Genomic DNA, 27,081 nt, shown 5'->3' on the forward strand with positions numbered 1-27,081 from the left:
GACTTGTTTAGCTAGTGAAAATTTATTCCCCTCTGCCGCACTTCTCATCCAGCATCCTTACCTGCCCACTGCTCACTGTGTTGTCTTCCGGTGCAGTACATTAATCCATCCAGCTTGGAATTTCTTTTCTTGGTTTTAAACTGGCTCTTCTTTGACAAAGTTCTTCAGTGAGAGGTTCTGAAATATTATAAGGCCCTGAGTAAGGAAAGGCCAATACTAGAGGGGCAGAGAAAGGAGAATGACTTCATGAATGGGCAAGTTTGAGTATGAGACTGAATGTACGTGCTTTTAAGAACCGTACTGTTGTTTTTGTCTTGAAAACAGTGACTTTTAAAGAAACTGATTATGTAAACAACTGAAATTAGGTGATTGAAATTGTACAGGTGTACTCTCTAGGTTTTCTATCTACACATTTCACTTACATCAGTGGGGGAAAAAAGCTGGGTATAGCTATTTTGACTTTCCCATTGAAGTCAATGGGGAGGTATTGATGATCCAGCTTCCCGAATTCAGACAGATTTGAGATGTAGACTGAATTGAATGAGATCTAGATTTCTCAGAACTGAACTGGGATCTGGCTCGATTCAGCCTCTGAATGGAATCCAAGGATCCACACACAACCCTCCTCACAGCCCAACAGCTGAAGGGAATGGAGAAGAGTTGTCCCGCATCACGTTTTTGAAACTGAGCTTGGAAGTAGGCCTGGAAGCACAGGATGTCCTGTGCCTCCCAAAGAACCGTTCCAAGGGAATGTCACCATCAACCGTGCCAAAAGCCTAGGACTGACTGAGCAGAAATAGTGTGGTCCTCTCCTCCTCCTCCCTGCCTTGGCAAAGGCCATCCATCCAGACAACCAGAACCCATTCAGTCCCACAACAAGGCCAGAATGGAGATTAAAATGTGTGTAGATCATCAGTCCTGTCATAGACAATGGGGCCATCCCACCGAACACCTGTTGGGTACCTTTTCTAACTCTAGTTTAGTGAAGCAGAGCTTTGGAAAAAGATTCCCCAATGTGCCTTAGAGGAGAAGGGGGAACCTGTGTCACTTTGGACAAACTGCTAGGTCTCAAGGCACCTAAGAAGAAGGGATGGGTAAATAACATCCAAGTACTTTACAGCTAAAGAGACATGGTGGCACTGCGGGTTAAACCGCAGAAACCTCTGGGCTGCAATGTCAGAAGACCTGCAGTCGTAAGATCGAATCCACGCAACGGAGTGAGCTCCCGTCGCTTGTCCCAGCTCCTGCCAACCTAGCAGTTCGAAAGCATGTAAATGTGAGTAGATAAATAGGTACCACCTCGGTGGGAAGGTAACAGCGTTCTGTGTCTTGTCACGCTGGCCACGTGACCACGAAGGATTGTCTGTGGACAAACGCTGGCTCTACGGCTTGGAGACTGGGATGAGCACTGCACCCTAGAGTCAGACACGACTGGATTAAATGTCAAGGGGAACCTTTACCTTTACCTTTACTTTATAGCTAGGAAGACTGGAAAGGATCATCATAAGTCAGAACCAACTTGCTCCCAAGTACTTATTGTTATTATTAATAATAACAAAATAATACTCATGTGCTGTCAAGTCAATTCTGACTTATGGCAACTCTTTTAAGGATTTTCCAGAGAGAGAAAAAATACTCAGACGTGGCTTACCATTCCCTTCTTCTGGGGCCACCCTGCCCAAGGCCACCCAAATCAGCTTTCTCCTAGGAGGCACAGTGAGGAATTGAACTCCCAACCACAGCCAGAGACCTAAACCACAGGGCTGACTGAGATCAAAATAGCCAAACACTTGTAAATAAATGTCTCTCTGTGTGTATGTTTATCAAATACTCCTTAAGCATCTGTGTTTTTTAAAATCAATTCTTGCTAGAGTTTTCCTTTTTTAATTTCTATATATCACGGTTCCTAACTGTAACATTTGTTGATAAAACAGTTGTGATCTATTGCCACCTGCTGGAAGAAGCATAATTTCCCATTTGGGCATTATAATGGTGAATAAAGCTAAATGGCGTGATTTATATATATAAAATCATATAATCACCATCATCTTAGACCTGCAGAGCTAGAAGGGCCCCTATGGATTTTTTAGTCTAGTGTCTGTCAAGAAGACACAGTGGGGAATTGAACTCCCAACCTCTCACTCCACAACTAGAGACCTAAATCATGGGAGCTGAAATGTGGGAAGAAGGGAAAATGTAATACATTGAAGTGGAGCAGCTACCTAGTTTAAAGCAGCCTTCCCTAACCTGTTGTCCTTCCAATATGACTACAACTCCCATCATCCATAGCAAGCATAGTCACTGGTGACCCCAACCTCAATATAAGCCAACCATGTTGGCTACAAAAAAAAAGGTCAAATTCTATTTTAGGGTTCATTAACAGAAGTATAGTTTCCAAATCCTATAAGGTGCTAGTTCCCCTCTATTCAGCACTGGTTAGGTCTCACCTTGAGTCTTGTGTCCACTTTTGGACACCACACTTCAAGAAGGATGCTGACAAATTGCAACAAATTAGAGGAGAGAAACAAGGATGATCAGGGGGCTGGAAACCAAACCCTATGAGGAAAGACTGAAAAAATTGGGCATGTTTAGCCTTGAGAAAAGAAGACAGAGGGGTGATATGATAACACTTTTCAGATATTTGAAAGGCTGTCATACAGAGGAGGGTCAAGATCTGTTCTTCATCATCTCTGACTGCAAGGCACACAACAATGGGCTCAAGTTACAGGAAGCCATATTTCAGTTGAATATCAGGAAAAACTTCCTAACTGTTAGAGCAGTACAACAGTGGAACCAATTATCTCGAGAGGTGGTGAGTGCTCCAACACTGGAGGCACTCAAGAGAAAATTAGACAACCATCCGTCAGATACTCCTTGATTTTTATTCCAGCACTGAGCAGGGGGTTGGACTTGATGGCCTTATGGGCCCCTTCCAACATGATTCTATGATTCTGTGAATCTTTGAAGCTGAAGGATGCCGACGTCCTGGCCTTTTATCTTGCAGTATTCAGCTCTCCGTCCTGTGCACAGCGCAGACATTGCCATGAAGAAGATTGCAACCATCAGTGATGTGTCCGAATCCATGAAACAGCAGCTCTTGGTCCTGGTTGAGTGGGCCAAATACATCCCAGCCTTCTGTGAGCTTCCTCTGGATGACCAGGTGAACAAGCCCCCCCCCCCCGGTTTGCGTAGGTGGACTTTCACACATCCAGCGCATGGATGCGTTGAGAGCTAGGCTTTCCTTCTGTAGAGCAGTGGCTGTGCTGATATTGAATGAAGTTCGAAGGTAATGATTTTGGCTGGCTAGATCAGCTTTTCACGGTGCGAGAGCAGCTGCCCCTGCCTAGCTTAGGGGCAATGGGCAGGGACTCCTCAGCCATTGTCTCCATGAATGTGAGACTCCTAGAGGGGCTCAAACTTGGTTTCATAAGGGTTCAGGAGCAAAGAAAGAAGGGGCACCAGTCTTTTCCTGTCCTGACAGCCCATTGAGGGAATAACTTTCCATCACTAATTCTCCTGGCAACTCAGTCTCTGCCTCCTCACTATGGCTTTAACACAGTCCCAAGCCACCCAATGCTCTTGAAGGTCAACTTATGTGGGCAGCTGCTTGTTAGTGTCTGTGTTCCTCTGGTCCTTCTGAAAATGCCACTGCTGCATCTCCAGCACCTTCTCTGGATTCGGACGGGGACTGGGGACCCTGCTGGATGCCAAGGCTTTCACAGACCGGTGGGGCAAGGAGGCAAAGCTGGAGGTCTAAAGATGGGTGCTCCTCCTCCATTCCCTCTTCCCTTGGTGATGGAGACCTCCACCGGAACCTCATCCCAGGGGTTCTCTACATCTATGTAGTCCATGTCCCCTGACTTGCTAAATTTGGGGTCCAGCTCCCCAGCCGCTTTGCCCACAATTCCTCCGTCCATTTCCCCCTCCTGCTCTTCATCTCCCTCCTTTATCCCCACCAACCATCTGCTAGCTGCTGTCCTGTCTCTGCATGAGACCCAGGTCTCAAACTTCCCATGGGCCTTCTAGGGGGCACGGGGCAAGGGCAGATGCCCCACCAGGGGTGCCCATCATGACCCCCTCACACCTTCCTTTAATCCCGGTAAACCTGAGTTTCCCCTCATCCGGTACTAGGAATTTTGGTTTAAGGTTGGTTTTCCGAGCAGCGTTGTAAACCCCCATTTGATCCTGGTAAGCAAACTGACCCTAAGCCAGATCAACTGAGGAGCACTGCTTTGGAGAAACAAGCCTTAGAGCTCCCAAATAGCCATGTAAGGGAATAAGAGAAGGCATGGAGAAGAACTGCGCAGCTCACCTGATTTCCCCAATTGCACCCTTGTCTTGTATACCCTATTTCCAGAGTGGGCCAAATGCATACTACCCAATGTTACAGCATGACGTTTCTTACCAGTGGCTATTTGCTACATCTGAGGGGGGCTACAGTCCAACAACATCTGTAAGGCTGCACATGGCCTGGGTCCAGGCTTTGGATCCAGCACTGAAAATAAGACTCATCCAAACCACATTCTCTGGTATGCATCAGAATACAGCTCCCTTCGCTCCTGAAATAGTTAAATCCTTTTCTTCTCCTTTTCTCTCCGGTGATTGACAGGTTGCCTTACTAAGAGCTCATGCCGGAGAACACCTACTTCTGGGAGTTGCAAAGCGATCTATACCATACACCGATTTTCTGTTATTAGGTAAAAACAGTAATATGAAGTTTTGTTATGTGGAAGACCAAGCGCCCTGTGTTCCCGTCCTATTTTAGATACATTATGTCAATCCATTAGCATGTTAATATTTGCCTTTCTTGCTGCTATTATAGAATTAGAGCCGGAAAGACTCCTCAAAACAGTATTGCTTAACTCCCTGCAGTAAACTATAGCCATTTATAGATCCAATCTTAACAACAAAGTTAAGAAGTGCTCAGCGAGATGGGAAGAAAATCTCCTCTAGTCCAGCAACCTGTTTTCCAAGATGCTGGATGTTCCTGCCAGATGTTTCTTGGAAAACCCAAGCAAAGTTTGAAGACCATAACCCCTTTTCTTTCTTCTGGTATTCATTTGCCCGGGCCCTTTGAAAAATGGAGCTTACGTCATCAAATATTCCTGCTGACAAAGTCATCCTTTGTGTGTTCATGTAATGGGGGGGGAGGGACATTTGGCTCTCCAGATGTTTTAGGTTATGACTCCCAGTGTTCCTTGCCATTGGCCACATTGGCTGGGGCAAAAGAGTCCAAAACATCTGGAAGATGCATGGTTCTCCCCCACTATATAACCATGTTTTATAACTAAGTGTCTTGCCACGAATTACATTAGAGCCAGGGTTTCAAATGCTGGATCTCAAGGAGAGTCACATGAAATTAAAAAGTAGAGGTAAAAGATGTTATCGAACTAAGGCACAATGAAACACATTACAATATTAAAATAACACTGAATTAAAAGCCACTCTAAAAAACATGTAAGCAGAACGTATAGCACCTTCCCTTAAAAAAAAAAAAAAACCTTTACCAAGCATTCCTAATAAACTAAGTGCCCGGAAATTTTCGTTATTGTGTTTGCTCTTTTCTGCAGCTCTGCTACTTCTGTTCCATAAAATGGGATGACCAGAACTGTGTGTTTCTTTTCCACAAGCGGTTGGCAAAAATGTTGGCATCAAATTTAAAAGTCTGCTCACTGTTATGCTGATAAAATTGGCCCATTTAAAACAAACACCAAACCTGGAGCAATGTCTGGACACTGGTCAACAAGCTCAGCCTAAAACCTTCTCATTTCTCTTCTCCTCCAGGAAATGACTTCATTATCCCCATGCAATGCCCAGAGCTTGAAATTGCCCGTGTGGCTACGAGGATCCTAGATGAACTAGTGAAACCTTTGCGAGAAATCCAGATCGATGAGAACGAATATGCCTGCCTTAAAGCCATTGTATTCTTTGACCCAGGTATGGAGTGGGAGGTTCTCTCGTTTCATTTGTGAAACCCTACAGACATGGCTAGCCTTTAGGGTCAGTTTTGTGGTTGTGATCTCTTGCCTTGTTCAGATGTCGATTGAAAAGACGGATGCAGGAGACAGAGGCCAGAATCCATGTTTTGGGATTATTTATTTTGCATTTAAATGGGATCCGGGTAGCCCTACTTTGTCAAAATACTCTCGAAGCCCATAAAATTGAAAAAAGAAGCAAAATGCTTCAAACTGGAAACAGAACTTTGAAAAGTAGAAATGGCTCCTTCTCTGATAATTTTCACATTTTCAGTGATCCCTGATGGGCCCTAGGTGTTGAAAAATGTTCCTACTATTGACTGTTCAAAGCAGCCTATTCTGACTCAAATATGATACATTCCTGCCCAAATCCTTCTAAAATGCTTTTAAAAAGCCCTTCCAAAGTAACTTTTGACAGTAGTACAGTGGTGCCTCACAAGACAATTGCCTCGCGGGACGATTAATCTGCAAGATGATTAGTTTTTGTGATTGAAGGTTTCCTATGGACGATTTTCGCAAGACAACGATTTTTCCCCATTGGAACACATTAAATAGATTTCAACGCATTCCAATGGGGAATCGCATTTCACTAGATGACGTTTTCTATGGACGATTTTTGCAAGCTGATGATTTTTCCATTGGAATGCATTAAATGGATTTCAATGCATTCCAATGGGGAACTGCATTTCGCAAGACGATGTTTTCGCAAGACAGCGTTTTTCGCAGAACGAATTAACATCGTCTTGCAAGGCACCACTGTATATTTATCATGCCCCAAAGTAATGTTGTTCCTCTTCATTATGTTACTTTGAAATGTACTGACCTTAGCCACCTTCTTTTTCCTGCCAGATTGCAAAGGCTTGAGTGAAGCCGGAAAGGTGAAAAACATGCGTTTCCAGGTCCAGGTGAACCTTGAAGATTACATCAATGACCGGCAGTACGACTCCCGAGGGAGGTTCAGTGACATTCTCCTGCTCCTACCCCCACTTCAAAGCATCACTTGGCAAATGATTGAACAGGTCCAGTTTGTCAAGCTCTTTGGAGTGGCCAGAATTGACAGCCTGCTTCAGGAGATGCTTCTAGGAGGTACAAAACGGTGTAGGAAGGGGATCTGTCTTTCTTCTTCAAGCACCTTAAAGATACAGAGAAAATTGGTGCAGGCGACAACTGGAAGATTAGAGGAATCTCTCTGTCTTTTCTAGTTTTGTGCAGACACCGTGCGGCATGTAAAGACGTAGGCAGGGCTAGACTAAAACGAGTTCCAAAGCCATGGAGTGGATCTAAATAAAAGATGAGTGGTGTACGCTGCATGCAGAAAGAAAGCTTACTGAAAATGGCCAGCTAATTCTGCTTCCTTCTGTTGTGGGGCATTTTTAAAGCCTCATTTTCATTGGTTGATACATAGAGGCACCCCAACGAGTAAAATCAGTGGGGGGGCGGAAGATGTCACATCACATTATTTTGGACACAATATCCTGCCAAACACCAAAGTTTGCTGGGATTTTAGTACACATTTTTTTCCCTCCAGGTGAATTGGAAATGTGAGTTTATTGCTTACGACCACAAAGACAACATATCTCGTTTAAGGGCTGCAAATTGAAAGGGTACTCTCAAGAGAGGCAGGATACAATGCCCCTAAATGGAATCCTAAATGATGCATTATTTTAACACAGAGACATTGCAATGGCACCCACTGGCTGAAATTCTGTTCTGCAAATCACAAACATATACGCAGTCAGGATAGTTAAAATACCTGATGGCCCAGAATCTTATTATTTATGCCTATTGGCATAAATCAAAGTGCATAAATCTCATGCTGCTCATGAAGATGCCAACGCTTGCGTTTCTTGTCATGCACCATGTCAGGAAACTAGAGTACAACAATAAATGCAAAGGCTGACCTCTTAAGGGGTGGCAATTCACCATCAAAGTTTGTGCCACTTGATTTACACTGGCAGGTGTAAGTAACAGGATTTTGGCCATAGCGCTAAACTGCTATAATGGTCTAGTGTAGTATGCAATCGAATGTGCAACAGAGCAGGAATGAGCTTGGGGCTGGGCAAATGAAACCCTGGTTGGAATTAAGTGTGATCAATTTGCAAATGAGTGGTCAACCTTAGTTTTGTGCTTGCTGACAGCTGAATGAGTTGGCTTGCTTTCTTTTTATGCAGGAACATCCATGGAAGTGCCACAGTACCCATCAGGGCCTTCTGGCCTCAGCATAGAATCTCTTCCAGGACACATTGTGCTACCCAGCAACATCAGTTCTGTAATTCACACTGTTTCAGTCTGTAAGTGCCCGGTTTCCCAGTTGTTTTGCTAGGGAAATGAGTTGAAATGTTAGCCTTTTTGGGTTAGGGCAAGCTTCCTCTTGACATCCAAATAATCAAATTCAAGTATGCAAATATTGGAACACTTCTGAAACTGAGAATCGAACACACAGATGGTAGGGCACTTCCCACACTGTCATCAGGCTTTAGAATCCAGGTCTTTGATATATTAGAAGAGATGGCAAATACAAGACAGATGCTTGTACCCAGATGTGAAGAGCCAGATGCACATTTCCCAAAATGTACCTATTGTAAAAAAGAAGGTTGAGCTCCCAGAAACTATAGATGCTGAGGTTCAGATTTTGGCATCTTGTGTTCAAAGGATCTTGGGCAAGGAGGCTAGGAATCACATACATGTGCAAGCGCCCGTGCACACACACACACAGAGTGAAACACACATCACACCCGGTGGTGTGATTCAATAGAAGGCAGATTTATATATCCATGGGAGACTGAAGAGTTTGTGTTTCTGTTAAATCCAATTGACAGCCACAGCAAGAGTAGAATCAATAGGACTTACACAACTATTTATTTATAATACCCCATTCTTTCTATGACACTGTTCTAGCTGGATGTCACAATTGGTTTTAGCCAAATGGATCATGTAGTTGTTGTTTAGTCGTTTAGTCGTGTCTGACTTTGTGACCCCATGGACCAGAGCACGCCAGGCCCTCTTGTCTTCCACTGCTTCCCGGAGTTTGGTCAAAATCATGTTGGTTGCTTCAATGACACTGTCCAACCATCTCGTCCTCTATCCTCCCCTTCTCCTCTTGCCTTCATCCTTTCCCAACATCAGGGTCTTTTCCAGGGAGTCTTCTCTTCTCATCAGATGGCCAAAGTATTGGAGCCTCAGCTTCAGGATCTGTCCTTCCAGGGAGCACTCAGGGTTTTGATTTCCTTCAAAATGGATAGGTTTGTTCTCTTTGCAGTCCAGGGGACTCTCAAGAGTCTCCTCCAGCAAATGGATCATAGCTCTGTGAATTTCCAGTGTCGGGAGCTCTACAATCCATGTAGTCAAAAGATGGGGTATTTTTGCAAGCCAAATTATGTTTTTCCCCATCCATTTCATCATCAAACTACTGTGAAGAGGAGTAAACATCAGGGTTTTTAAATCTGTTTTTGATCTATTTCCTGAAAAACATAGCTAGCCTTTTATCACACCATACTGAGAATGCCACTGAGGGCACAGCTTGAAAGTAACCAGTAAGAAATATTTATAATTGTATACCATCAAGTCACTTCTGACTTAGGGTGACCCTTTCCAGGATTTTCAAGGTGGAGGTTACTCAAAAGTGGCTTAGCATTCCTTGTTCCGGGGGTGCCCTGGGACTGTGCAACTTGCCCAAGGCTACACAGGCTGGCTTTTCTTCCAGAAAGCACAGTGGGGGGAAATTGAACTCACAGCCTCTGGCTTGGCAGCTAGATACCTACCCCAAGAGCTATCCAAAACCAGTGTCAAAAGTGTGGAATATGGATGGGCTCCTCAGATCACATGGGGGGGCATTCCATGAGGCCTGGAAGGCACAACATCATCCTTGAGGGGTGTTGCACACTTTGAAATCCCCCTGGTGTGGATCATATATAAATGACATCCCATGAAGCAGGGTTGATTGTACTCTTCTGCTCTTTTCTTCTCTGCAGCTTCTCCTGAAACATCCCTTCCTTCTCCTTCCACCAGTACTGGCAGTGAAGACTACAAGATGGGTCCAGCCCCTGGATCTGAAGTGCCTACACCACTTTTGCCTCAAGCAATTATACCTAAACAGGAGATTCTTTAAAGAAAGAAAAAAAGCCAAGCTCAAGACAATCAACCATAAAACTTTCCCAGCCTTTAAGTCCAAACAGCCTGGTTCTCCCATCGCCAAGGGCTTTCAACTGTCAAAACGGAATCGTTCAGCAAACATTTGAGAACTTACCCACCGCCATTGTCCATTTCCTCTCCCAACTTCTGTGTCAATGGGGATCAAGTAGAACGCATACACAGAGACTGTTCTCTCTGCTGTGATTCCATCTTCTTTGTTATGCTTTGTGTGTTCCCAACAATGCCCGTATATGTGCAGATTAGGACCCAAACAGTAGGCAGACCCAAACACATACATAACATTGCTTCCTGTGTGAGCTGATTTGCATCCTAGGTTTCTCTGCTGCCCTTCAGTTCTAAGCAGCCCCTGGGAGATTCCATAAACCCAGTGAATGAATCACTGAGTCCTGCTGCCAAAGTCCCAATTGGCTCTAAAACCCTCAAGTAGAATCCACAGGAAGAGATCCCCTGACATTATTAGCATAATAGACAAGAGGTATCATTTCTAGCTCTTTTGCAATTGCTAGGGAGCATGCTGTACATCAAAACTTGGCAGCGTGTGGTTTATTTTCTGTTACACTCCCATCTGTTGTGTCGTTATTGAAGCAGAAGGCAAGGCCGGTTTGGCGAGAATCCAAAACAAGGGGATTGGTTCCACACAGATAAAAGAGCCATTTTGACTGATGTGCACCCAATGCTATTTCTTGTGATTTATGGGGTTTCTCTTCTATTTCCCCACCCCCCTTTTTATTTGGACAGCATACTATCGGAACCTGTCAACTTGTTTTTATCATTTTTAAAAGCTGTCAGTATGTGAAAATAGGTATATGTGCTTAAGATAAATAAACCAATACATAATGGGGTAAACATGTATGATTAGTACTTCAGCATTCCTACTTCTTTTTGTACCCTTAGCGTGTCTTTGTACTGGTATCACGTGTGCATCTCAGATCATGCGGTGTATTAGTTTAGAATGACTGGTCTAAATACAGTGGCTCCTCGCTAGAGTTACCCCATATGACAGTTTTTTCACTAGACATTGAATCGCTATAGCAATTTGCAAAACAGTGATTGGGGGGATTTCGCTGGACAATGTTTGCTCCTTGCTTTGCAAAGCGATTTTCGCTAGACAATGATTTTGACAGCTCTCTCCGCACTCACAAAACGGGTGTTTTCGAGATCTAAGCTTCGCAAGACAGCTATTTAAACAGCTGATCGGCGGTTCGCAAAGCGGCTTCCCTATGGCCGATCTTTGCTAGACAACCATGATTCTTCCCCATTGGAATGTATTAAACAGGTTTCAATGCCTTCCAATGGGGAAATGCTTTTCGCTAGACAATGATTTCGCTAAACAGCGATTTCAGTGGAACGGATTATCATCATCTAGCGAGGCACCACTCTACACCTATTAGTTCCAATGGAAGTAGACCCACTGGTTCAATAAGCTGTAAGTAGCAAAGGGATGTATTTGGCTTTCTGTCACTATAGGGCAACCATTTACAGCCTTTTGAGGCAGGATTTTGCCAGTGTTACTTTCTCCACTGTCTGATTTGCTCATAAATTTGTCTGCTCACAAATAAGTTCACCAGTGACAATCATACATTTAATTCTAACACCAGCAGCGAACACATCTAAATAGACCATAGAGTTACAACCCTTTAAAAATTCACTGCTTGGGATAGGGAGTCACTGTCTGCTATCACTAATAGTAAGAGACTAAGTCTTATAATGTGACAGAATACCAGGGTCAGTAGTGGAAGAGAAGGTGCAGTGAACATAGATCTTGCTAATTGGTTTTTTTTTTGGGGGGGGGCGCTGGGGCTGGGCAGCAACTACAAAAGAAACAGGAGAGGAAGTGATAAACTGCATGAAACAAGATGGCTTGACAAAGCTTAGCCAAGATTGAAATTCAACTTTCCTCTGTTGGAAGAAATACTTGTAAAAGGAAACATCAGGTGGGTATTTTAATATTGCAAAAAACAAAACAAATATAGGACACCCACTCCCACGTCTGTGGACTCAGCATCCCCCCGATTCATTTACCAAATGACCTGAAAATGGCTAAATTAAAAAAAAACAGAAATACATATTTATACATATTTCCAGAGTGTAGAGAACTGGCCACTAGAGGCCATGAAGTGTGTAATGTTCTATACCTCTGTGTTTTCTGGCATCCATTGGGCATCTATTGGTGGTGGTGGGGGGCAGCAGGGGCAGTTTGGAAACATCCCCCTGCAGATACCACAGACGGACTGTACGCAATGGCAAAGAGACAGATGCGTTCTTAGTTCATGCATCTCCATGCGGTAGGTTCAAGCCTTCTCCACTTTTGATGCCAACCAAATGTTTTGGATGACAACTCCCGCCAATCCTCATCACCTGGATTTTCTGGGACTTGAAATTCCAAAGATCTGGAGGCCACTAGGTTGGAGGAAGCTGGATTTGAGAACTTTCATTTGCTTGCTTGTTGAGGTACTGTACATCTCTGATACCCTACCTAACCATGAAGTTAAAACACCCAACAGGACTTCAATTAATTACTTTATTTTACATTTAAAAAATTACAACAGAACAAGGATTTGAAAAGCCAGGAAATTCCGTTTTCATACGCACCACACACACACATACATACACGCACTTGCTAAGTCACACACAGGTTTAGCTGCTTTTAAAGGGATTCATGGAGTTCCAGCAGTACAGTTCCTTGGAGAGCATTATGTACGAAGATTCAGTGATAAAGGCAGCAGATACAGTTTGATTTCCAAATAAGGGGAAGGCGCAAACCAGAAACGGCAAAGAATCTCCTTGAGCTTGCTGCATTTTAAACTTTGCTTTATTCATCCGCTTTTGAGGTTTTTAGTTCCTGTTTAGCAGTTCCTCCAATAATACGTATCCAGGCTCAAAGGAACTGTGAATATATGCATAAGAACGAACTGCAGAATTTTGTTCCAGGGCTAAGAACGAACTGCAAATATCCACCAAGGAAGGCATTATCTGCGTAGACTTTTGTTTCTGAAAGGTGTCTTGATCCGCACATCCAAATATAAGAGTCGTAAGGAATTTAAATTTACATTGACATGTAGTGGTAAACTTGCAGGCTGGAATCCCAAAGGCAGGCATCCAAAGAAACAGAGAAACATGGACACGTGGTGGAGAGCTTGGTATTTTTGTCCTGCTGTTGTTCCTGTTGTGGAAGAAATCAGCCAAACAGCAGTGTATCTCTTGGGCAGAAGAGAGCGTTGGGGTAGAACTCCCAAAATTTGAGCCGAGCCCAGAATGCATTCCCCATAGACATACAATGGATACCAATGAGGTTTTATTTGGGATTCCAGTCACGGAATGGATGATTCTTGAGCACGCATGTACTATGGTGTAAAGAGCAAGAGCCCTGGAATGTTTAAGGCAAGATTCAAAACAGGAGTGTTTTTCGTTTTGAGTATATACGTGCTCAAGGTTTGCACTGAATCTCCCCTTGAATGATGTTAAAAGAAGGTAAGGTGAGAAGGACAAGAGAACCAGTTTAAGATGGTCTCGCTACTGAGCACATTGTTCACTTAAATATCCTTAAATCTCTCACATACCTGGAGGTTTCACTATCTGTACTGGCAGTAAAACAAGGTTTTATGGAATTCATTTTTCTGCCATGGAAGTTGCTTCCGTTCTTAAGACGAGAACAAATCACTTTTCCTTTTCTGATTGTTGCCAACTGTTTTATAATCCTCCTTATCCATATCTTTACCAGCCGAGTACTGTGCTCCATGTTTCTGAAGAAATCTCCAACTCCATATCTGATAATGCCAAACCAATGTAGCTCAATAGAACAGTTAATATGGCATGGCTGAAAGGAGATCCTGTGAAAAATTGGTTTCAGAATGCTAAATCCATTCCAATATCATCAGGAGGGGCCCACGCTTATGTGGGACAGTAGGGTGCACAGAACAACCCTCTCTCTACGAGAGCTGTGCGGAGGGCTTCAACTGGGGAGACAGTGCCATGTCAGAATTGCTTTGTGCAACCTGTGGTACCTCTGCTGCCAAAAGGAACCCAGTATATTTTATCCGTGTGTATGCACTTTGCATGCACAAGGAAGCATCTGTGAAGCGCCACAGTTACTAGCCTCCGGAATCTGCAAGGCTAATTTCTAAAGAGTGTGTTTATAATCTCAGCACAAGCCATTCTTTCTCCCAAAAGAAAGTGTTTTAAGATCTTTTCAGGTCACTGACTAAAATCTTTTCAACACATCTTGTTTAGAACAACAACAGCAAGTTCGTGGAGGTTACCGTGGAGTAAGAGTGTCTTTGCTGGCTTGTGCCATGAAATGCAAGAAGCACCGGAGACTATTTGCTGGATTTACAGCCTTCCCATCTGCAACACACTCATTCCACAGGAAACACCTGTCTTTGGTCCCTCGTTTACTTTACAAAAGGACCAAAGACACACTTAAGTGGCAAAGTATGAGTTCCCATATAGATAGTTATTATTAGCAAAACTGAAGCAAAAATCTAGCCGAGACTATAGGCTTGGAATCTGTTGCACAGTTAGCATTCTAAAATGTAACCTTAAAAAAAGAAATACTGTACTTTCACAAGGCTAAGGAATTGTTTTTATCAATTATCAGTCTCCTTGTATGCTTTTTGGTTATCTATCCATTAATCATAAGCCTACAGAGATATTCGGATGCAGAAATATAGCTCAGGGGATTCTGTAAACAAATTGAACCATTGCATGAGCACTGACTAAAATCTATCGGATCAAAAGAGGATTGGCTTTGGCCGGCCATTTCCAGCCTTTGTACTTCTGTATCATGATTGACATCTGTGCCTCAACAATCTTACATATATAAAAAAGCAGAGATCAACTCTTACAAAAAAAAAATAGAAATAAAAGAGCACACATATTCAATAAACAGGATTCGAGAAAAAAATAAATGCATAATTAGTCCTCTAAAGTAATAAATTACAGTAGTAATTATGATATTTTGGCTTCTTTAGTGTGACCATCCACATCTCTTAGTTTTTTTCTCTTTCTTTGTTATCTTGCTCAAAAGCCATGTGTGATAGTATCCGCTTTATGCTTCTGAGAGTTAATGAGATGCCTGTTACTATAAATGTATAAAACTCTGCTTGCTACAAGCAAAATGTTTCACGTGTCAATCTCTGTTGGTCACAGGTTACATGCGGGCAGCGCTTCTCCCCCTGGCACCCAATAAATACAATATACTACTTCTTTTGTGAGTTCCAGCATGATTAGGCAGGCTCAAACAGAAAACTCAGGACCTCCTTTCTTGGCTCTTAGCATAAGCCGTCTGATTCGAAATCCAGCAAAAGGATTTATCCACAGCAGGGAAGGCTGGCCCCCAAAGACCGATTTCATTCCTTCCCAGCGTAGCCTCCTCTCCCACGTGGGTTTCTCACTCTTCAGCCTTTCGATCTCCTGTAAATACGTTTATTTAGATATAAATTTAGAAAAACAAAAAACAAAAAAACCCTATTTATTTATTATTGTCCTTTTCTCCCCACAGAGGACCTAAGGCAATTCATAATGTGATTTTAAAAAATCCCCGCACAGATTAAAAAGCACAGTGACTTACAATATTCAGATAGAGTTCAATGGACTATAGCATAAAAACAAACCTTAGCACGCAGGGGCACATGGCTAACAGACCAAGTGCCCCCCAAAGGATGTGATGGTACCTATCATGGCCCCCTCCTTTCTATTGTCCTAGCTGCAATCTCTACCATTTTTTTTGCCAGTACTGAGTCTGCCTTCCACTGCTGATCACCTTGTCCACATCAGCCAATCACCCCTGCGATCAATCAGCCTCTCACCATCTTTCTAAGGAAGGAAGCTGCTGCTGTTGAGGACACTCAGTTGTTGTTAATAATAATAATCTTGGAACTGCAGAGGTGGAAGGGACCCTATGGATCATTCAGTCCAGCCCCTGTCAAGGAGGCAGAGTGGGGGATTGAACTCCCAGCCTCTGGCTCTGCAGGGAGATGCCTAAACCACTGAGTTATCCAATAGTGGGTTTCCCGAGGGCTTTATTGACCGCTGCCCTCTACATGTGCTACCAGGATAAAAACCCAGACATCAGGTTTACATCAAGAGAAGGATCAGGGTAGGACACCTTAAGGTAATGAAGTAGCGTGTCTGAACCCCGAAAATGCTGAGTCCTGAGCAGCCAAGCTATGGGTGGCTGCATGTATACAGAAAAAGACACAGAGACACACACAGGTGTATGTGGATGCGTATAAATGTATTCCGTGACGCAACACGAACCACAGTTCTCAGGGCCAATATCGCCATGCACAACTCTTACCGTTTCATCATTGCATATTGAGTGGATCTGGGTGCCAAACATTACTGCAGTGAAAGTAAGGAACAGAAAACCTTCAAGGCACAAGAAGATCAGCAAGATTACGGTTACAGGTGGAGAAAAGTCGCTGCATTCTGGAAGAGAGAGGAGGGAGATGAGAATATTGAATCTGAACCATGTCAGAAGGGAACAATTAAGTGACAGTCCCAATGTAATCAGCAAAGCAAAACATATAGGACCAAATGGCGCTTGATGATTGACATTCAAAGCCCAGGCGGAATGACCAAGGCACACAAATTAGTAGGAAAACTGTTTGCCTGTGAGGAGCCAACATGCAGAAGTCTAGATAGATGGCTTGTTGCAAGATTCAATGTGCTAGAATTTAAAGTGACATGGCAGACCTTATCATTCACACCAACAACAGTTTCTGACTAAGAGGAACATCTTCCTTCATACAAATTCTCCTGACCTTAATAATAATCATCTGCTGTCAAGTCAATTCTGATTGATGGTGAGCCTGTCCAGAGTAACTGGGAAGAGATAGTTATTGAGATGGGAGAGTCTTTTCAGTTGTTGTTCCTTTGTAATCCCCTCCCCAAAAAGGTCCAGAATACATCTTCTTAACTGATATCTTAATTGAAGGCGAATGAATGCCCTCCTTTACTTAAGAAGGCTTCCATATTCTGCTGTTTTCACTCTTTCAATAGCCCTTGGTTTTATTTCACTGCTCTGCTGTCTATTTGTTGCTCCTGCTTGCTTTTGAAATTGATTTTTTCCCTCCTAAATAAGCACATCGTTTCATTTTTATGTGGTCGTTTCTTTTATAGTTTGGTTCTATGGTGCCTGTTTATACCAACATAAAAGCGACAGAGATAGCATTAAAAATAAATGCATAAATTACATGCCGTATTACTAAGGCTACTCAAACAGCTGCTTACCAATCCACTGTCCTCTGACACAGGAGAAGAACTGAAAACCACACAGGATGAGGGAATGAGCTGAAATCAGAGCTATGTACATCTGTGAAGTGAGAGAAAGATTTAGGAGTCAGTTCTCCAAGGCAATGAGCCCATGACTCAGACGCAATATTGAATGTTTCTGCTCAGTGCTTATATATTTCATGCCAGGACTATATCCGTTCACACCCGCACATACAGTGTGTCCATGCACTCACATAACCTATGTGGTATTTTTTTAAAAAAGAACAAAAAACATCTTTCAGAGGGGAAAACCATGACACATCACAAAATACTTTGAAAAATTCCTCTGAGGTTTGTAAGAACAGCTTTGCTAGGCTAGATCCATGCTTTACCTGATCCAAGAGCACATTTCCAACAACAGCACATGAAATGGAGTGAGAAAGATCACAAGCAACAAATGACAAAAACAGCAGAGTCCTGAATTTTGCCTCTCCACAAGTACCAAATATCAAAAGGTTCACTTCCCTCTGCCTGCCCTTGCGTAAGTACTGAAAGAGCATGAGATTTATATTGATTCTCGCCCTAACACCACTGAAAGCCTACACTATGGATTGTGTTACCCATCCCTCTGAAGCAATGCATTCCGCATGTTCCCAACTGACAGACGAAAATCCCAACACTTGTTTAACTAGAGTCATTTAAACCCAAGTAATAGAGAAATCTTTCCTACTCACAGTAAAAAGCACAAAAAACCTCTGGTTCCTTTCTCCTACACAGTTATTAACCCATGGGCAGTGATGGTCCATCTTCCGAATACATCGCTTGCAAATACTGGTGGAGCAAAAAAAGAAGAAACAGCAGAAGTGGTGCTGTATGCTGTGGACCTTTTGCCCCGTGTGACAGAAAAGATTCCATCTTCTCCTAGGAGCTCATGACCATCGGAAGGTAGGTTCAACCCTTTGGCTTGTTCTTTTGTTATTTAGAACACAAGGGGCTCCAAGGTCCTCAAACTAACTTAACCGTCCAGATGACATCTTGGGACCTGACTATATTTGTTTCCTACACACTGACATGAGTATAAGTGACTATTGTACAGTGATGCCTCGCTTAATGATTACCTCGTTAAACGACAAATCTGCTTGACGATTAGATTTTTGCAATGTTCTAATGGGAAAAAACGCTTTACGATGATCGGTTCCTTGCTTCGGGAACCAATTTTTCGCTTTATGACGATTAAAACAGCTGATTGTTGGGTTTCCAAAATGGCCACTACTGTGCAAAATGGGTCCCTGCTGTTTTTAGGATGGATTTTTCGCTATACAGGGAGCAGAAAATGGCTGCCCTATGGAGGATCTTCACTGGACGAGCAGGTATTTTGCCCATTGAAACGCATTGAACGGTTTTCAATGCATTTCAATGGGCTTTTAAATTTTGCTTGACAACAATTTTGCTCTACAGCAATTTCGCTGGAACGGATTAACATCGTCAAGCGAGGCACCACTGTATTGCTTTTATTGTTCACGAATATCAAAGCAGCACTGTTTCTTTAAAATACACGAACCGCACAAGGTTGTGAGCATGAGAATTGTATTTGTATCTCTCCTGTAAATTACCACACTATTCTCCATCTGCCTGCATGGTGCGGTTTGGCCCCTTGGAGTCTAGGTGGAGAACAATACAAAGGCAGCAACACACATACCTGCAATGGTGGGCACGTTCTGGTTTAATGCTGCAGCACTTTGGACACTTGTAGATCACCTCACCTGGTTTCAGCTGCAAACTCTCCATGTATTCTTTTGTTGCGTTTCCTTTTGGAACAGCCCCCTAAGGCATGAGAGAAGGAAAGAAAGACAAGGTTCAGCCGCTGGGCACTTCAGGATTCATTTGCAAAGCCCCAGTGATGGGCACAGCATCTTACTCTCAAGAGCCTAACATGACGAATCCGCTATTTCTGTTCTGGCAGAAGAGAAGATGCAAGAAGAAGACTGTATAAGAATGAAGCCAGAGATAGACATTTTGTTTCCGTACAGAGGGCTGAAGAGTACACGCTTCAAGCGAAAGGTGGGCTTAATTACACATTGTAAAGCATTGGCTATTTGAATGAGATGATGATGATGATGATGATGACAATGACAACAACAACAACAATCTTTGAACGGCAGAGCTGGAATGGACTCTATGGATCACTGAGTCCACCCCCTGTGGGGAATCGAACTCCCAGCCTCTGGCTCTGCAGCCAAAGACCTAAGCCACTGAGCTATCTAGCTGTTGCAAACTTATCTGTGATGCTACAAAACAGAGATGAAAGTGTACATTTATTTTGTTCTCACAAGTGAGAATGAAATATTTCAGATTTTCTCTCTCTCTCTCTGCTGGGTAAGATAAACAACCTTTCTGTGATTTTTTCTTTTTCTTTTGCATTTCAACACCTTTTTGTAAAAAACAACAACACTGTAATGTTTTATTACATAAAAGTCTTTACACAAAATACATTTAAAAAAAAAAATGGAAAGTTTTCATGCATACAAAAACAGACACGCTAATGCTAGTATCCTCTTGCTTTTTCAGCCTGTGTGGCATGATCTGTTCTGTTCACGGTTTCTCTTCCTCCACTGGTCGTGCAAAAGGGATTTCATTAACCCTTTGTGCAAGGAAAAAAATCCCAATTTTTTCCAATGGGGGAATCTCCAGTTGGTGCAGCTGCAAACTAGAGATCACTAGGACAAACATGAAACACTTTGCTGCAAAATATTTTAACAGAAAGGCATTTTTGCCAAGTCTGCCACAAATCACCCAACTAACCAATTTATTCACCCATCCTGCTAGTCTTTCTGCTCTCATGCAAGTGTGAAAAATCACACTTTTGTTTTTTTGGACAGGGGTCTAAGTATATTGAGACATCCTTTGATGTCTAAAACAAGAAAACTCATAAGCATTCATGACATCTTTATAGAGAAGCGCCAAAAGACGCTACCTAGAAATCCTTCGGTGACACTTTTATGCATGTGAGATGGGCACCCCAATGGCAGGGAACGCGGCTACTCACAGGGTCAGTCAGCATCGTTCTCAGGTGAGAGGACAAGGCAAGGATTGCCAAGCAGTTGAAAAGAACCCCATTGATGAGCGAGTACCAAAAATCTTTGGAAGGCAGCAGCATGACGAACGTCACTACGAAATCCGCATAGATGACGAGGAGCCAGGTCATCACAGCACAGACCATCCCACAGCTGTCTCGGATGAACCAGACTCTGTCAGCCATGTCCGACTCAGAGGATGATGAATCGTAGCTGTCATTTTCAGCAAGCAGCGGGTGATGCTCGACATCCCGGAACCTGTGCCCAGATGACTGCATGATTTTCTGGACTGGCCCTGCAGGGAAAGAGTGAAGGAGCGGAGCTGTGACAACAGATGTCAGCTTCCATTATCATGGGGATAACCTACATGGAAGGCAGAGGTTAAAGTCCCATAATGACTCTTTTCAAGGAACAGGATGTTAGCAAGACATTCTGGCTCCTTTTGTACGTTATTCACTCCAGCTGGCCACGTTTTTCCTCTCCAATTTCTTTCTCACATGCAAACGTATTATGGCTGCATGGATAGATATGATATTAGCCCAAGGGGCCATAACTCAGATTTCTTCAAGGACCTTGTTTATTTTTACTGACTCTACAGAGGAGCTCAACATGACTACAGATCATAGAACACATCTGCCAATATTGCTCGTTGCATGTATGTATATATATATGTATTTTAATTTACGTTCCATGACATTCACCACCTTTAACTCTCACCAGTCCACAAAAGGACCATATTGGTTCTCCTCTGGCACTCAGCTACATCAATATTTCCTTTTTATTATGCTTTAAATCTACCCGGACATTTTATTATGCTTTAAAAATACCCGTTGACATTTTTCCTTTTTTCTGTTTTCTCTCTGCATTATCATGTATCTACCATATTTTTCACACCATAAGACGCACTTTTTCCCCACAAAACAGGGGGGTGGAAAGTCTGTGCATCTTATAGAGCGAAGAAAACAGATTATATTTTCCTGTTTTCTTCTCCTAAAAAATTGCTGTGTCTTATGGAAAAGTGCGTCTTATGGAGCGAAAAATACGGTATATCATGTTTGTTATTCCACTTTGCTTTTTCCTTATCCGCTAGTCTTTCTGGATAGTCAGCTACCTTTCCCCCACTTCTTCACCTCACAATACACCATTCTCCATGCACTCTTCCTTCCCAGTTGCCCTCTACCTCCACTCAACCTTTACTACACCAACAGGACAACATACAGACCTTTCACTTTCCCAGCCATTAACAACTGTGAAATCATCTTAGGTTGCAATCATATGCACATTTACAATGAAGTAAGTCCCAGTCAACACAATATGGTTTGTTTCTGAGCAAATATATGTACAATTGTGCTGCTAGATGCAAATGGGCTATCGTTGTTGTTAAGTCGTTTAGTCATGTCCGACGCTTCGTGACCCCATGGACCAGAGCACGCCAGGCCCTCCTGTCTTCCATTGCCTCCCGGAGTTTGGTCAAATTCATGTTGGTAGCTTCAGTGACACTGTCCAACCATTGTCCACATGGGCTATACAACATAACAAAGGCTGGACAAAAAATTGCATCCATTCTACCGTGTACTGAGAGAGAAGAGCAGTGAAAACATAGTAGTTCCCTTCTCAATTACATTTTCAAGGGTTATGTGAGATGTGATTATTCTTTCCCAAATAGGCAAGAAAACATCACAAGGTGTGGATATTTGGTAAATAAAAGGCTACAACTGACATATGGGTTTCATATGCAAACCGACGCTGACTTTGTTAAAGTGTTCATGCAGGACAAGGAAACGAGGCCTCTATCAGACAGAATTTTCATTCTTCAACAAGGTTAATTTCTATTTGGCATGGGTTTATTAAATTCAAGATTTTTAAGTTATTTATAAGTCTGATCAATATTAAATGTCACAGAACATATGGCACATTTAGGTTGATGGGACAAATACTAGCACTAACAGCCATAAGCAGTCAATCCTTCTTGTGTTAACTTTGAAGCAAGGTCCACTGAATTCAGTGAGATGTACTCCAGCAATCATGAATTCATTTGCATCACATTTTTAAAATACAAGGGACCAGATAATCAAAAGTTTAAGTAATTTAGAGAATGCTGGTAACATATTATGAGAATACATTAGACACAGTACAATATAGTGGGAGAAATGATTGAATTACAATCTAAGACACTGTCAGTTAAGTTCCTCACTGCTATTACCTCCGTGATCTAGCAGTCACTCATCATGCCAGCAAAACCGTCTCACGATCCTTCTTTAATACCGTTATTAACAGTATAGGAGCAGGGTGGATTTGATTTAAATCAAGATTTAAATTTTTTTAAAAAATCATTTTTAAAAATCTAAATTGGGATTTAAGTTGCGATTTAAATCAATTTGATTTTTTTCACTCTTTATAGGAGTTTTTTACTTTTCTTTTTTCTTTTTGAAGGCCACAACACCAATCCTATTGCAGAAAAAAACAAGGATGTCAAGTCTGTTGAACATCCAAAAGCACTATACAGATCATTCTAGTCAGAGGACAAATTCAAAATAGGCTTCTGTGCAAGGCGGAGGAGGAACAGGAGAGAAAGCAATTGATTCCATATGCTGCTGGCAAGCAGAGACGGTTGTTCCAAGCGCACACAGCAAAAAAAGTCTCAATTTACACAATGACTCAGCAAAAAGGACACAGCAACTACTTAGCGCTGCACCACAGAAAGATCTCTGCAAGGGGTTGTGGCTCAGCGCTTTCAGCTAGCAATTCAATCTTGGGAGCAGATGTTCACTCTGCTGCTCATATATTCTGGGATTTCAAAACTGATAGCAGGTGGGGAAAAGTTGTCTTCCTCCCATCTTATGAGAGCAGACTGTTCTGGTCATGAGACACTGTTTCTGTGGGATTTATATATTAGTATACAGCATAAATTGGCCTAAATTAAGCTAATTCTAGTCATGTGCTTAAGTCTCCCATGGGAAACACTGGAGAATTAAAGTCTCCCTATTTTAAAATTCCTGCGTTTGCTCAGAAAGCATTATACCCACCACACGTTGAAAAATAGCTCTGATACCTGCTTTGTGTTTGGGTGAGAAGTGGTTATCTGATGAAAAAAGGAGTCAGCTTCTGGGATTTTCTCTTGTTTGCTATCACTTTGTGAATGGTAGTGAACCCAAGAGGGTATCTTGTAGACCATCTTGACTGGTGCCATGGATGTTGTCAACATTACTTTTGCTATGTAAACCTTTGCATCCTTTTTCCTGTTGGCAAGATGGGTGTGATATTGTGCAGCAATACTGGGCTGTTTCCTGGCTTTTTGAATCATAGGTACAGAAGCACAATATCTCACATTCATAAACCAGAGGGGTTTTTTTTTTTTGAAGAACTGAATACTATATGTTGCTTTATAACTTTATACAACCCAAGAATGCAGGAAGCTACCTTATAGAGTCAAATCACTGATTTAGCTAGCTCAGGACAGCATATGGTATAGCTTGAAAAAGTGACAAGGAGTCTGGTGAAACCTTTAGGTTTTATTTGGCACATGCTTACATGGATTGCAGCCACTTCTTCAGATGCATTGAGGCAAGGCTTATGCCAAATAAAATTTTCTGGTTTTTACTGTGCCATGAAACTCATTGTTCTTTTTGCTGCAACAGCCTAACAGCACTTCTGTCTTTTCCCCAACTCCCTGCCAAGAGCCTGAAAAGTTGATTATTTTTTAGACCTATTAGTAACCATGAGCAATCAGCACAGGTCCCAGAACCACTCCATGCCTGAAAAAAGGGGCACAAGGATTATGACTGCTCTACTCTATTCCCGTCTGGTGGGTCTCTGACCTGATCCTTGCCTAGGTCCATGATGGCATTGGTACAGTTCTAGCTCTTTGTGAACACCTCCCATTCCCATGTACAGAGGAATGCAAACAGCAAGGCCAGAATGGTGCTGGCAGGCTAGAAGGAGACCCTTGGCAGCTGCTGCTTCCTCCGTTTCCCCCCCCCCCAACCTCTAGCAGAAAGCCCCAACCAGTTTTCTAAGAGAGGAGCCAGAAAGGGAGCGAGGAACTGACTTTGAAACAAGAATGGGCACAGGCTTCTTGTTAAAAGGATAAAGGAGGGAACCTACTTTTCTCCACTTACCCTCTTTTCTCCCTTCCACCCTTCTTATTCCTTAGATCTGAGGTTAGTAACACTGTGGCCACAAACTCTGATAATTTAACCAATGATTCTGTAGCAGGAAAGTAATACTCAAAGCATCACACATGTGGATCACATAACAACGTTTAACAGATAAGACAGTGATGCAGCTTTATCATATGTCCCTGTAGACTTTAAAATGAACATTTGTATTATATTTGGATTTCTTTTCTAAAAATTAATTTTAAATTCTCACTTTTAAAAAGCCATACAGCATAATTGAAAATTTTAAATATTAAATTTGGTTTTTAACTTATTTTAATCTATCTTGAATTTCTCATTTTGTCTTCATGGACCACACAACTGCTCTCTCAATACATGAATGTTTTGTTGTTGGGTTTTTTTTTTTGGTTTTTCTTTAACTTTGCTGGTGGGAACCAGATGCTCAGTGAACTACTTTTGGTACCCGGAATGGAAGTATAATGAGCTTCATTTAGTTACATATAGTCTAATTAAACCAAAATTATAGCTAGTCACAGGATGGAGGGTGTCGTGATCCTCCAACTATTGTATTTAAAAAATCAAAGTATTATTAGCACACTGCAGCAGAACTGCAGGAATGGCATGAAATACTAGAAGCACTTTCAGTCTAAAAAATCTCAATTGATTCAGAGCTTTTAAGAATCATCTTGGAGAGTTAAACTGAAAGGACAACATGGATTTGGCAATATTTGAGCAAATACTTTTGCTGTTTTCCACACAAATGGTACCTCCCTTTCTCTACGAGCATCAAAATGTAACACAGCTTCACATGGATACATATTTACCGATTTGTGCATTATCACTGCCATGTTGCTGTTATTGTTATCACACGATACAGTAACAATGGACACAAACCAAGTTAGCCAAAATACTGTACAATCAAACAGTATGTTAGGCAGTCCTTGCTAAACCTCTACTGCTGTTATGAAACAGCAAACTACTGTTTCAAAGCAGTGAAGCATGATGTAGATGAAGAACTGAGTTCAGAGTTTAATTCAATGAACAGGTCTCCATGTCAAAATTATAGTTCTCTTCTTCCAAATGTACCAGACAAGTTGCAAGATCGACAGAGAAGGGGGGGGGGAGATTGCATAAGTGCTTGTAACTTGCTAGATGCTAACTTTCTCAAACATAAGAGGGGAAAAAAACAACATTCAAGCATTACTCCTTGGAAGCAGAACAGTTTATACAAAAACACTACTTCCAAACCACAGTTCTTTCAGTGTTTCCCAACCTTGGGTAACCAGGTGTTCTTGGACTGCAACTCCCAGAAGCCTTCACTACTATCAGAGATGGCCAGGATTACTGGGAGTTGCAGTCCAAGAGCACCTAGGTTACCCAAGGCTGGGAACCACTGTTTTAGATGAATCACAATGGTTTTTCTCTGTCTTCTAAAATCCTTCTGTGTCTTACTATAATGTAACCAAGTGAAGCCTAAGCTCTGGATATATTTAGCACTTAAGATAGTTCTTCAAGGTGTTCATAGCACTTCATATACATTATCTTTTTATAACCTCTTACAACAACCTGAAAGGGAGGTCAAGAACACTTTGATCCATCACAGATCAAGGTGTCTCATTGAATAAGCAAGTTTTATAATTTGTACCACAAAGACATAAGCATAGCTCACAAAAATGATGATGTGCTCGAAGTTTGGAGGGCTCACAGCGTGAACAGCTCAACTTGCCACAATTTAACACAGAAGAAAAAAAAAGACTGATCTAGTCAGCATGCTAGGAATCACAGAATTTTTGAAGACCACCCATTAAAAGTTTCTTCACAATGAAAACAAAGCCATGGCATAGACGGGTTGTGGTCCATTGTCTGTTCCAAAACAGAACCAAATTGCCAAGTGCAAATCTACTGTTGCAACCACATTGATGTACAGTGGTGCCTCGCTTAATGAGGATAACCCGTTCCAGCAAAATCACTGTAGAGCGAAATAAAAAAGCCCATTGAAATGCACTGAAAACCCTTCAATGCATTCCAATGGGCTGAAAACTCACCGTCCAGCGAAGATCCTCCATAGGGGCGGCCATTTTCGGTGCCTGTAAAGCGAGGAATCTGTCCTAGAAAACAGCAGGGGGCCATTTTGTACACCCGGTGGCCATTTTGAAACCCGACGATCAGCTGTTTTTAGATTGTCGTAATGCGAAAATCGGTTCCCGAGGCAGGGAACCGATCATCGTGAAGCGGATTTTTTCCATTTAAACCATCGTTTTGCGATTGCATTTGCAATCGCAAAAACCTAATCGTCAAACGATTTCCTTGTTAAGCGAGGCAATAGTTAAGCGAGGCACCACTGTAACATGAAAAAAGAACTATATCCTTTTTAAAAGTCACTTCACAGAAACAGCTTGTCAGGTGGAGGAGACACCCTGCCATGACAACTTGAGCAGTTGTGACTTGTTTCAAGGCGCAGCAACATTGGCAACTGTTTTATTTTTTTAACAGTCCAAAAGAAAGTTTACTCTGAGACCCAAGCACATAACTGTAGACGCACAGGCA

At 42.3% G+C, this 27,081-nt stretch overlaps 2 protein-coding genes across 2 annotated transcripts in view; one reads left to right on the forward strand and one right to left on the reverse strand.

Annotated features, from left to right (window-relative positions):
- LOC110083471 (hepatocyte nuclear factor 4-beta) overlaps positions 1-13,215 on the forward strand; it is a 25,259-nt gene extending 12,044 nt beyond the window's left edge. The window contains exons 5-10 of the mRNA XM_020801941.3: positions 3,005-3,160; positions 4,610-4,697; positions 5,785-5,937; positions 6,825-7,061; positions 8,147-8,266; positions 9,947-13,215. Of these exons, the coding sequence (XP_020657600.3) occupies positions 3,005-3,160; positions 4,610-4,697; positions 5,785-5,937; positions 6,825-7,061; positions 8,147-8,266; positions 9,947-10,083 (891 nt within the window). The 3' untranslated portion in view covers positions 10,084-13,215. The remainder of the gene's footprint in view (positions 1-3,004; positions 3,161-4,609; positions 4,698-5,784; positions 5,938-6,824; positions 7,062-8,146; positions 8,267-9,946) is intronic.
- The window catches only part of ZDHHC7 (zDHHC palmitoyltransferase 7), a 22,945-nt gene continuing 8,498 nt past the window's right edge, over positions 12,635-27,081 (reverse strand). The window contains exons 3-8 of the mRNA XM_020801939.3: positions 20,389-20,711; positions 19,042-19,166; positions 18,077-18,173; positions 17,361-17,442; positions 16,426-16,556; positions 12,635-15,539 (exon numbers count right to left, since the gene is read on the reverse strand). Of these exons, the coding sequence (XP_020657598.1) occupies positions 15,363-15,539; positions 16,426-16,556; positions 17,361-17,442; positions 18,077-18,173; positions 19,042-19,166; positions 20,389-20,694 (918 nt within the window). The 5' untranslated portion in view covers positions 20,695-20,711 and the 3' untranslated portion in view covers positions 12,635-15,362. The remainder of the gene's footprint in view (positions 15,540-16,425; positions 16,557-17,360; positions 17,443-18,076; positions 18,174-19,041; positions 19,167-20,388; positions 20,712-27,081) is intronic.

Source organism: Pogona vitticeps, chromosome 10 (genome assembly GCF_051106095.1).
Source record: "Pogona vitticeps strain Pit_001003342236 chromosome 10, PviZW2.1, whole genome shotgun sequence".
NCBI classification, from domain to species: Eukaryota; Metazoa; Chordata; class Lepidosauria; order Squamata; family Agamidae; genus Pogona; species Pogona vitticeps.